Source organism: Triturus cristatus, chromosome 10 (assembly GCF_964204655.1).
Source record: "Triturus cristatus chromosome 10, aTriCri1.1, whole genome shotgun sequence".
NCBI classification, from domain to species: Eukaryota; Metazoa; Chordata; class Amphibia; order Caudata; family Salamandridae; genus Triturus; species Triturus cristatus.
In genome coordinates this window covers 1,234,036,173-1,234,048,820 of record NC_140593.1, presented here as the reverse complement: position 1 = coordinate 1,234,048,820, position 12,648 = coordinate 1,234,036,173, and the positions used below count along the sequence as shown (strand labels likewise).

General features: G+C 49.5%; 1 protein-coding gene across 2 annotated transcripts in view; it reads right to left on the bottom strand.

The window, feature by feature from the left end:
- The window catches only part of WNK3 (WNK lysine deficient protein kinase 3), a 1,041,636-nt gene that overhangs the window by 132,462 nt on the left and 896,526 nt on the right, over window positions 1-12,648 (bottom strand). For both annotated transcript variants that reach the window (XM_085629857.1, XM_085629858.1), the window contains exon 21: window positions 9,961-10,172. In XM_085629857.1, the coding sequence (XP_085485983.1) occupies window positions 9,961-10,172 (212 nt within the window). The remainder of the gene's footprint in view (window positions 1-9,960; window positions 10,173-12,648) is intronic.

Genomic DNA, 12,648 nt, shown 5'->3' with positions numbered 1-12,648 from the left:
ACAAATGGGTGAGCTCCCGCCGGATCAGCGTTTGGCCACGGTGGTGGTGATCCCAAAGCCCGGGAAGCACCCGGAAGACTGCACCTCCTACCGCCCCATTTCCTTAATCAATGCAGAGGCCAAAATTCTTGCAAAGCTTCTCGCAATCAGGCTGACCCCGCACCTCACAACCTTAATTCACCCGGACCAGTCCGGCTTTATGCCCAATAGAAATACGGCACTGAACCTGAGGAGCCTGCACGGAGTGATAGCCCGCATACCATATCTTCAAGAGCCAGTCGTTCTTTTATCGCTGGACGCCCGTATGGCGTTTGATATGGTGGAGTGGCCTTTCTTGTTCGCTGTGCTGACACACTTGGGCTTTGACCCAAAGTTCTGCGCATGGGTGCGTCTCATATACAAAACCACTGGCGCACGTGACTGCGAATGGTCACATTTCCCATGACTTCCCGCTGTCCCGGGGCACGCGTCAGGGCTGCCCCTTGTCACCGTTATTATTTGCCCTTGTCCTGGAGCCGTTAGCGGCATGGATCAGATGGGAGCCAATGATCCGGGGTCTTAGGTGGACGGACAGCTGGGAAGACCGCATCTCATTGTACGCGGACGATGTCCTATTGTATTTGACTTCACCCAGGCGATCCATTCTAGTGCTACTGAATATATGTGACCAATTTGGTCGAGCGTCTGGATATACAATAAACTGTTCCAAGTCGGGACTCTTTGTGCTTCGGGGCCCACCACCACAACTCCCAAGGGACTGTCCTCTGCAGATCACTGGTGACGCCTTTAAGTATCTGGGTATGTATGTCACGGCTGATCCGGGTGACTTTCTAAAAAGAAATCTATTGCCCCCCCTGGAGCGCTTAAAGAGGGATGCAATTCACTGGGGGACATTGCCTTTGACACTGCTAGGGAAGGCGGCGCTATTTAAAATGATGGCGCTGCCTCGGTTCCTGTACGCCTTGGAAAATACACCTTACCCCGTGCCAGCTGATTATTTCAAAAAGATAGCGACCCAGGTCTCCGGACTGTTATGGGGGAACAAACCTTTGACTAAAGGGTGGTACGATGGCGGCATTGCACTCCCCGACATAAAACTATATTATTGGGCGTCCCAATTGAAAGTAATCAACCAATGGATACACGCCCCGCAAGCAGATCCCGCTTTCAAGGCAGACAGGTATGGGCTAGGGAATGAGGGCATGATGTCTGCACTATATAATAGAAGGCGATCACCGGCGGTGATTGGACTCACCAAACAGACGGTCGACCTATGGTATGAGGCACACGCCAAACTGGGCTGGAAAGGAACGATAACCCAATTAACCCCTTTATGGGATACACAACGTTTGGGCGGCCTAAAACAGTGCAAAGGATTTGACAAATGGGATGCAAGTGGTATATCCACGGTGGGGGACTTATGGCACAAGGGGGAGGTGATACCCTTCGAGCGCCTTCGAACGCAGTATGACTTGGCACCATCAGAACTTTTTCGATACCTGCAAATCAAGCATGCATTGCAGGCGGTCTTGCCGTCCGGTACTGAGGTTCCGGAGGCCACTCCCCTGGAGGATAGGCTGCTGACAGACCACATGCCGAAGCGGGCGACCTCCTTTACCTACCGTAAATTAGTAAACAATTTACCCGACCCACATGTAGCGCTCAGGGAGCGGTGGTCCCGGGATTTGGGCGACTTCGATGAATTTGAATGGCGGGAGGCGTTGGCATCACCGCAGGAGGTGGGAATACCCTCCAAACTTAAATTAGTACAGCTTAAAATCTTACACAGAACCTACTACACGAGAAACTCTTCACACAATAGGGTCGGCGCCGCACCCATACTGCTTGAGACGTTGTGGGGAGGTAGGCACATTCATTCATACGGTGTGGGAGTGTGCTCAGATCAGGGAATACTGGGTAAAAGTAATGAGGACCATATCACAGGCGGCAGAGGTGTCGTCGACGCCGGAACCCAGGAGATGTTTGCTAAATATGTGGGAACCAAATGACCTCACGCGCACACTGCAGGAATGGGCCACGCTAGGGATACTGGTAGCGAAGCGCAACATCGCACAGAAATGGGGCGCAATAGAATCACCAACGCTCGCTGCATCGTGTGGAGATCTAGACACTGCTATGATGGCAGTTTTCATCCATCGAGGATGTCCGAAGAAGTGGAGCAGAGTATGGGGGGCGTGGAACAAATTCAGGGGATATATCTGCGAGCCTCCTGCGATGCGGGCGGAGGGGTATTCTGAAGACGGGAGTGATGGAGAGGCTGGAATTTGAGGGATGGGAAGTGTTCCACAGTTGTGATACCTGTAAAGTCTCCGTGCCGTTGACTGAAAAAACACAGATGTCTGGATATACTGTTTTTATGTACTATATGCTAAGCTTGTGCCAAACTTTATATACAATAAAAAGTTTATTTAAAATATAATCTTATTATGCACTTCAGGCCTGAAGGAGGTAGCTTTGAGCCAGCGTTGCCTTCTGAGCACAGCAGAACCAACGAGTTGTCTAAAAGCAGTGGTGGTTATATCCGTGGCGCAGTTTATGATCTCTGCTGATGTGCACTCCCCGTCCTGCAAGATCTTTTTTGCTTCCATTTTCGCCTCTTCAGGAAGTTGATCTATATATGGTGCAATGTCAGCCCATAGCTGCCAGCTATATTTTCCCAAAACAGCTAGAAACTTTCTGCCCCGATATTGATGAAAAACGCTTGCTATTTTCAAGCGTCTGCCCTCCTTGTCCGACAGCGCAGAGATCAGGGTGGAAGGGTTCTTGGATCTTCTTTGGGCTGCCTGCATTATCACCGAGTCTTGGATGGCCAGTTAGACAGGATGCAGAGCCCTCCTCGAGGCGCAGAAGAACTGCGATTACTGTTTTCATTACTTGTAAGCCTTCTTCCCAAACATAGCTGATAATGGGCATAGACCTTACGCTTTTCTGAAATGACTCCTTAAAATCATATTAAAAAAAACAGTCCTTCTGCTTGGTGTGCATGGTGAGTATGAATCTTTCAGCTGCCCTTTCTAGCAAATTATGAAAACCCTCAATATCTTCCAGTGATGAGCCCACTGGGATGGGTGATGGAGATGATGGCGTAGGGATGAGGTAGTCATCCCATTCCGTATGGGGATCATGATGCTCCCCTTTCTCTCTCTCATTCTCAGAGGTAGCTGGATCATGGAGACGGTCTGTGGTGTATGCCTTACTGAGATAGGCAATGATGTAGGTGTTTGCACTGGAGTGGATGGTTGAGCAGCGGGTGATCTGATCGGCGTGGATGTTTGTTGTGCAGCAGTAGTAATTGGAATTCGCTCCCTATAGTCTGAAAGCATGAATTGTAAGTCAAAAACCATAGAGCCAGGTAGACAAACCATCTCTTCCTGGAATTGCTGCTGGTACTGGTCATGGGAAGAATAATAATGCTGTTCATATTCCTCATCATAGTCCTCCTTTTCTTCTTGGCATTTCACATGCAATTTGGAGGGGCTGCATGCGACCCCAAAGGGCCCGTCATCATCAGAGTCCTCTTCATCCAAGAGATGAGCTGGTATCAGGGGTGTCACCTTGCTTGGAAAGGTGGGTTCTGGGGTCAAAAACTTGCATTATTTGATGTTTTGCATTTTTTTCTGTCATTGACGGTTTTGTTAACCTCTTATCTGGCGTCAGCGGGGAGTCATCGGTCTTGCTGTAGTCAGCAAGGGTATCTATGTAGACGGAGGAACCGTCAACATTGTCGCCGATGAGGTGATCAGGGAAATCTTCAGCCAATGACCATGTTCTTGTTGATGGTAGGATACTCGTCAACAAACTGTCAGCAGGCAGAGCTGAGAAAGGCTTTCTGAATGACTAACTGACTTTAGGGGGTGGTGTAGGCAGTTCAGAGGATGACCTTTAGCCTTTTCTAAAAAGGCAGAACGTTCTTTTTTTTCCTTTTTAGAAGAAGACTTGTATTTGTGAGGAGGTTTTGAAGGACTGCAGCTTTTGTAAGACCCATGAGCAGTCTTCACTGAGGCGTTTTTAGGCGGCTCAGAGGAGGATCGGGAATAGGGTGATTTCTTCCTCTTATGAGATCTTCTAGAGGATGAAGAGGAGCCCTCATTATCAGAGTCAGAAATGGACTCTTTTCTGGTCTTGAGCTACTGAAACCAGATCGGCAGCCTTCCTTCTCTATCCTTCAATGTTTTGGTTGAAAAGGTATGACATACCTTACAGTCCTTGGCAGAATGATCCGGGTGGAGGCAATAAATGCAGTCTTGGTGAGGGAATTAAGAGTGAAGTCTCTTTTTACCACAGGCATTGCAGGCCCTGAACAGACTTTTCTTCTACTTGTCTGACATGATGTTTAAAATGAAGACTAAGTCAGATTTCTTGGAGGAAATCACTGAAGGTTAAAGGCAACTACTTAGACAGCACCGAGATATTGGAAATAGCCCTTAAAAGTAACAAAGTAGGAAATAACTGAGCAGAGCTCAGTGGAGACTCCCTAGCACAACGTGTGGTACAAAATCTGTGGGACTGCAGCTTCTCTCAGGAGTGTTGTAGAGAGTAAATCAGTCTGATTGGCTGAAGTCTCACTTTGGTCTCTTTTTTAAACAGACTATGATAGTTGCAAAATTTAAGGGCCTAGGGCCTTTTTTTTTATTTTCAAAACATTTATTGAAGATAAAACATAGAAGAACAATAAGGCATGTTACATGTAATCACTGTTACAGTAAACGTTAAAGTAGCTGCATTAACAGATATGGTCAACACACAGCCAGAAAAGTCTGCACAGGGAGCCGAGCAACGCATGCATCTGTCGGTGTCCCTTAAGCCCATCTTGTGTAGTGATGCAGGGGTACGGTAGAGTAATGTGTAAGTACTTAAAGTGGATAGGGCACAACCGGTAGTTAGGGCAAAGGCGCTTAACTTGGCTGCAACAGTAGTGCCAGCGCTCGGGAGAGACCCAAGCGAGGGAGAAGATATAAAAGGAAGGGCCATTCCAGGGTATCGAAGGCCTTACTGGCTTCCAATAAAGCGGCTACTGCCGGCACGGAGGGGTTAATCTGGTGAAGGACCGAGAAGATGGTGCGTAATTTGTGTGAGGTAGCACAGTCCGGGATAAAGCCCAAATGGTCAGGCCGAGCGATCAGCGTCATGTGCGGGAGGAGGCGGTTAACCAACAGTTTTGCGTAGATTTTGTTGTCTGTATTAAAGACAGGGGGCCATAGGAATCGCAGCTCTGGGGGGGGGTTTGTTAGGTTTCAATAGGAGAGTGAGCAGGGCCTCGCGGAGGGATGGAGGGAAGCTACCCCGTTCAAGAGAGTCGTCGTATATTTTGGCCAGGTGCGGGACAAGGAGGGGCACGTATTGTTTATAAAATGCAGGAGTAAGCCCATCAGAGCCGGGGCGTGGTCTCCGGGAAGTCTGCAATAACTGTGGAAATCTCCTAGTGGGTGAATGACTTGTCTAGGATCTCCCGGTGACTATACCCAAGCCACAACAATTTAATAGTGTGAAAGTATTGGTCCAGAATTTTCAGCGGGGCCACCGTTCCCGGAGTGTATAGTTGGGAGTAAAAAGCAGAGATCCTAGCAAGGATCTCGGTAGGGGAGGTAGTCCTACCCGAGGAGTCTTCACTCAAGGCCGTAATATAAGATGATGCATGCGGCTTCCGAAGGAGTCTCGCCAATGTCTTGCCGGGGCAGTCGCCCTCGCCATAACGTCGAGCGCAGGCTTCTTTATTAAGGAATGCGACCTCTGTCTGCCTCCTCATGAAATTCAGTGAGTTTTGCTCCGATAATGGCGAGCGTAGCAGGGTTGGGGTCTTGACAGTGTTGAAGATCCAAGGCCCCATTCCAACCATACAAGGGTACCCCTAATGGACTTCAGCACCCCAGATTGCCGGGCAATGCATTCCCCCCGAATTACGACCTTAAAGGCCTCCCATAGGGTTGATGGCGAATCGACGGAGCCCGCGTTATTCTAGAAATAAGCAATGATGGTGCTGCACGGAGAGCATTTTGAGGGAGGCGCCATGTAAATGTGCGATGAAGGGTGAGCAGGAGCCGCAGGCCTACGCGAACAGGGGCATGGTCGGATAGAGTGCGAGCCCCGTGACGGATGTGGTCCAGGAGGCTATGTCTCGGGGCGTGATCCAGAGATCGAGACCAGGAACCTCATGAGCCCGTGACATAGGTCCCCTCACGTCCACTGGGGTGAGCATGTCGCCAGGCGTCCAACAGGGAGTGATCGGCCATAATGGAGTGAAGGAGGGTGGTGGCTTGCGGATGCTGGGTACGGTCTCCAGAGGGATCAAGCTCCTGTGTGGGAGCTACATTGAAGTTGCCCCCCTCAGATTAGAGGATAGGGCCCCAGGGCAGATATGAGTTGCCAGGCTTGTGTGAGAAAATCATGGCCGTCGAGATTTGGGCCGTAAATCGCCGCTAGTATCAGCGGTTGATTGTAGAGTGTACCAGCGAGGATCACGTAACGACCCTCCGGGTCAAAATGAGAGTGAGTGTTGTGCCAAGGTAGGCCCCTTCTGAAAAGGAAAGAGACGCCGCGTGAGTAGTTAGAATAGAAGGAGGAGTAGGAGTCGCCCCAGTGACGAGATGATAGCTTGGAGGAGGTGGCAGGAAGTAGATGTGTCTCCTGAAGGAACCAAACGTCAACCTGATGCCTGAGGAGCTGTGCGTGCCTTACGACAGCCATTCAGACGCTTGATGTTCCAGGTCCAAAATGTTGTGTCAGTCATGTAGCAGCAGGAAGAGTGTGAGTATCGTAAAGCCAACGGGCCATGTAGTGAGGATCAGGTGCAAGTGCAGCAATGTACGTAACCCAGCAGAATACGTAGTGCATTAACATGCCAAACTTTGAGCAGAACAGAGAACAGTGCAAGCCTTTTGCAAAAGGCGCCGGGTACGGAGCCCTGCGGAACAAAACACAACCCCACCCACCACCCACTCCAACCCACCAATTAAGTTGAACATCCAGCCCCACCCTCCGGGGTGCGTGAGCACAGCCGATCCCCCCAAGCAGTGTATGCTGGGTGGCCGAGCATGGTAGAGCTCAGCGGGAAGCAGGTTAATGGGAGTATGTTGCGCTTGTAAAGACGTTTCGTATGAGCCACCAGCTGGGGGCAGAATACCAAGTAACCCAGGAAGCCCAGACCCAGAAAGCTGAAATACAGCTGCCTACTGTTTAAACCCAAGGGGATGGATAAATTGCAGGCACTTATTTACGTTGCTAGAGAAGGTGGATCAAGGCGCTCCGGAAGCAATGCATGATGTAGGCGGGACAGGATAAGGTAAGCATGCTGCCTGGAAGATACACGAAGATCCGCAGAACATTGTGCCCCAATTCACTATTCATACCCATATCATATACAGCATACAGAGCCCAAATACTTTAGAAGGCATGAGACCAACAGTTAGACAGAGAACTTATGAAAAAACAACATGCGATTGCTAAATAGCAACGCTAAGGAGAATAGCCAGGCATGAATGAGGTCAGTCATTATCGCTTGTTTGGCCTTCCACGGAGTTGGCGCGGCAAGGGTTTTTGCAGCTGCTAAGCGAAAGCAAGAGCGGCCTTTGCGTCTGTGAAGAATTTCGGTTTCTCCCCAAAGTCGACCCGAAGTCTGAAATGTTGAGCTGTTGCAGGATACGCTTGGCGGGAAGAAAGTCCCTGCGGGCCGCCTGGACCAACAGTGTAAAGTCCAGGTAGAAGGACAATGTGTTACCCTGATAGTTAACATCGCCCAGCTCCCGGGCCCTGTGTAGAATGGAGTCTCAGTTCCTGTAATTCAACAAACGGGCAATTATTGTCCGTGCAGGGGCTCGCAACTTGTGTGCCCGCTCCACAATGAAGTGAGTGAAGAGAACTGGGCCGAAGAGATCCGAAGCAGGGATTCAAGAAAGTCCTCCATCTTTAGTTGCGGTGGATTCCGGAAGACCCACGACCCAAATGTCGGTCCTCCGGGTGCACACCTCCAAGTCCTCGTTTTTGGCGCGGATGATTTCCAGGATTTTGTCCTCCAGAGGCGACGGCATCTTCAGCGTCCGAAATTCTTTCCTCAAAATGGTCAAGATGCGCATCGTGCGAGGCCAACCTTTGTTTCACCTAATCGAGACGAGTAGAGAGGTGGTCAAGCTTCGTGTCAATGTTCTTTAAGCTGGACTTCACATCTAAGAGGATGGCTCTTAGGCTGCCTTCGTCTTCCTCGTGGGGGGTCATTCTGAGTAGACAGCTCACCCGTGTCAGGAGGGGCCACGCCACCCTTGCCGCACCACACCCAGAGAAGGTAAGTTTGGGCTGCCTGGTCGCACCACACCCAGAGAAGGTAAGTTTAGGCTGCCTGGTGTCCGACTTTCCCATGGCAGCACGCAGCGCAGAGATAGTGGGCTCAGCGGGCGACACAGGCAGGGACGCGGGCCCGGTGGCCACCCCAGCAGGGGGGGAGGAGCTGTAGTAGGAAGTAGCGGGAGCGCCCTCCGGTGAGTATGCCTAGGCCTCTGCAAGTCCTGAGGAAAGTGCTGAGCAAATGCGGCGGTGGCAGGCATAAAAATGTGTTTGTGTTAAGCTTCTCAGAAGAAGCTTAAACCACTAGGCCTCAGGAGAGAGGTGTAAGTTCAAGTATCCTGAGGCACAAGATGCAGGCCTGTGTTGCCTAGCAATGTGGTGGTATCCTGCCAGGCCAGAAAAAGCTTACTCCAAAGCAGCCAGAATGGGTTCCAACAGTGCTTCTGTCAAAAGCAGTAGAGGCTCCGAGGCTGTAGAGCTTCAAGTGTCCCAACAAAATGTTAGATTTAGCCTTAGCAATAGGCCAAGTCAATTCTAGTGCTTTCCATACCACTGTAGTGAATGAAGAGACTTCTTATGAAGGAAGTTCAGGGGGGTGTCCTTTGTCTGGAGATGTATGCAGGCCAGCAGTGAATTTGAAGTTCAGGAGGAGACCAACTGGTGTGTAATAAGTGGGAAGGAAGGGTATCTGCCTCCGAACAGCAAATGTCAAGTATGACAGTCAGACCCCAAACGTTTCTCCATGCAGGCAAATCACTAGGCTCTAAGAAGGTGTTGTGCCAGCAGTTCCTCACAGGTCTGACCTTTTTCTTTTGCCCTTGGATAATGTCCACCGACTTCAATGGGGTTAAAAAATGGTGCCAACAGTGGCTTCGAAGACACTGTTGAGGGCACGGGCTTTGTAGCATTGGAGGACACTGGCTCCACCTGAAATTAGTACCAAAGGCAATAGAACTGTCTGAATCACCTCCACCGATGAGGAAGAGTCAGGTGTCTGAAAAGTGATAAGACTCCATAAGGTTGCGTGAGCAGGGATATTCCTCTGGGAAAGAAAGTATTTCTCTTTCATATGGCGTTTTCTGGGTTTGTTGAGGGGAAATCATTTCTTGTTGGGGAATTTAATTGAAGCAGAATGCTTCGGCTATTTCAGTTGGTCTTAGCCACAAACATTCTTTGGCCACCTGCCCCCTGATAACCTTAGGTTGCATCAATAAACAGAAGACACAGGCAGAGGACTCAGACTCCGCACTAAGTAACCACATGCAGAGGCCATGGGGGCCTGACAGACAAGGACATCTTTAGCTGCATTTTGGACAGAGTTTAAATCCTGAAACCTTTGGAAGAGACCTTTGACCAAGCTGCTATACAAAGTTGAGCTATTTTGTCACTGAAGCACCAAGAACATTGGGTTCATCAGGAGTGGAAAGAAACAGGTGGGTGTCCTATATATTCCAATGTCATGACATCATGGGTAGGGAGAGTTGCGGCTGAGGCTGAATGGTATCACCTGACAACACTCAAAAGCACCTGCTGTGGAAATAGTTCCCCTATCTAGTCTGGTGCCTGGAGGAAGGAATCTGCAGAAGAAGGTATCCATCAGAAATGATTTGTGTTTGATATTACAGTGTCTTCCATTAAAGAAAACAGTGTGTTTGCAGTACATACCAGACTTGACAATACCATTGTCTGTGTGTGTCAGAGATTGCGGGCGGCTGCGCAGTTTGCTTTTCAGGGAACGGGGACGTCGTGGGGATATCGGCTGAGAGGAGAGCTCCGCTGTCTCTGGCTTACTTTGCCTCATGGATCGAAGGCGGTTATAGAGGTCCTGCAGTTCTCGGTTCTGCTGAGCCTGAAGTGTCACCACCTCCTGGATATGCCTGTGAAGACAAGGTTAAGAAACTAGTGTGAGGTATAAAGAACATACAAAAATGCAAATTAATAGTGAAAAAATGACTGCATAAGAACACTCTAATGCTCCTTCACACCATTAGCATCTAGCCTCCTTATACAGGGTCCCAAAACTTGCCTTTCCCTAATAAACTAGGTAAAGACCAATTTTCAATAATTCTTTATCATTCAACAGTGATGCATAGAAACACTCATATTATCCACATCCACAGATGGTCAAATGAAGATGAAAAAATCCCCTTCCCCGAATACTTAAACAAGTTACTTACCTTTGGTAATGCCTTATCTTGTAGAGACTAAATCTAGCCACAGATTGCTTACCTTAGAATTATACACGGGCATCAGACTGCATCTGGATTTTTTTTTGGTGAGCAGTACCCCAACGCCAGTAGGTGGGGTCACTCGACTTAGCATGGCGTTATCTGCATCATCAGTGACTGGATGAGAGGTGAGCGGTGCCTATATAGGCGCCACCCCAGCGTGCTGACGTCAGTTTCTTTTCACAACTTTCACACCAGAAGCACAGGGTCACGAATAACACTGACCACTGGTATGGAAAACTAGGGCCCTGAAAGGGAAATAGCCTTGTCCCTAAATATCGTTTGCAGAGTGGGGAGGCACGGTGAGTCGGTAAAGAATCTGCAGCTAGATATAGTCTCTACCACATAAGGTGTTACTGAAGGAAATTAACTTGTTCATCTGACAGACTTCTAGCTGCAGATTTCTTACCTCAGAATAGATGACAAAGCAATACCATCCCCGGAGGTGGGCCTGTGGACCAATTTCATACAAGGAAGTCCTGCAGGACCGAAGAGACAAAATGCCCATCTCGACGGACCTGACTGTCCAGGCAGTAGTGCTTCGTGAACATGTGCAAGGAGGCCCAGGTTGCTGTCTGGCAGATGTCCAGGAACAGAACTCTGCGTGCTAACTCAGGGGTCTCAGCTTTCGCACTGGGGAAGTGAGCATGCAAACCCTCATGGGGTTGCTTTTTAGCCAATGCGTAGCAGATCTTGATACAGAGCACAATCACAGCCCACCCTTCCTATGCTCAGACCTACCCCACGTAGAGTTGGCCCTCCACCAGGCACTATCGTGTGTGGTCAAGGTAGAATGAGAACACTCTTTTTGGGTCTAGCCGGTGAAGTCGCTCTCCTCTTCCTTGGAGGGATGCAGCGGAGTGTCAAAAGTAGGCAGAGTGACGGATTGGCCTACGTGAAAGGGTGTGACCACTTTGAAGTAAGGAGGCTTGGACGATAGAGCCTGAAGCTCACTGACCCTCAGGGCATACATAGCTATGAGAAACGCAGTTTTGATGGTAAGAAGCCTGAGTGGACAATTGTGCAAAGGCTCAAAAGGAGTGCACATAAGAAAAGTGATGACAAGACTGAGGTGCCGCTGGGGCATAATGAAAGGGGAAGGTGGAAACAAATGCTGCAAACCTTTTAAGAACCTATTTACAATAGGGGATTTGAAGAGGGATGGCTGGTCAGGCAACCGCAAAAAAAGCAGAAACAGCAGAGAGATAGCACATTAGAGTGTCTAGAGCAGATAAAGGATGCAAAGGAGAACATGAGAAAGTGGGGGCTGAAAGCGGGATTGATCGGTCTTTTGTACATGCTACAAATTTTCATCAACAGAAGGTATATACGGTCTTGATAGAGGGACGCCAGGCTGCCAAGACAATGTTACAGACTTCGAGAGGAAGGTCGAATTTGTCAACTGTCACCGCTCAATCTCAATGCAAGAAGGCAAAGAGGTGACAGGTTCTGGTGGAGAACCCTCTCCTGCTGCTGCAACAAGAGATCCTCCCAAAGGGGTATCCTGATCGGAGGATTGAAGGTCATGCTCAATTTCTCGGGACTCCAAACTCTCCTTGCCCAGTACCGAGTCATAAGGATGACTTGTGCCTGGTCGTTCCTCATCTTCTTGAGAACTCTGGGCAGGGGTGGTATGAGCGGAAAGGTGTATATGAAGACTGAGTTCCACTTGGGATGAAAATCGTCTCTGAGCGAGAGTTGCCCTCTGAACTCCAGAGTGCACAAATACTGATATTGCACAGTCGCCGGTGGTGAACAGAGCTTACCAATGCTCTCCCCACTGCTGAATGAGACCATGCGCCACTCTGGATGGAGAGGCCATTCGTGATCTGCTAGGCATTTTGGCTGAGTTCTTCCGCTGTGGAGTTCAGAGAGCACGCCATATGTTGAACCACCAGGGAAATGCCCAGACGTTCCAGCCATGTCCAGAGAGACCGAGCCTCCTGACAGAGGCTCCACGACTCCACCCTGCCCTGTTTGTTGCAGTACCGCATGGTGGTGGTTTTGCCCGGGAACACCTGCACTAGCCTTCCTTTGATGAGGGTAGAAAGGCTTTCAATGCCAATTGGATCGCTCAGAGCTCCAACAGGTTTATGTGGAGACCAGATTCTGCTGGAGACCAGAG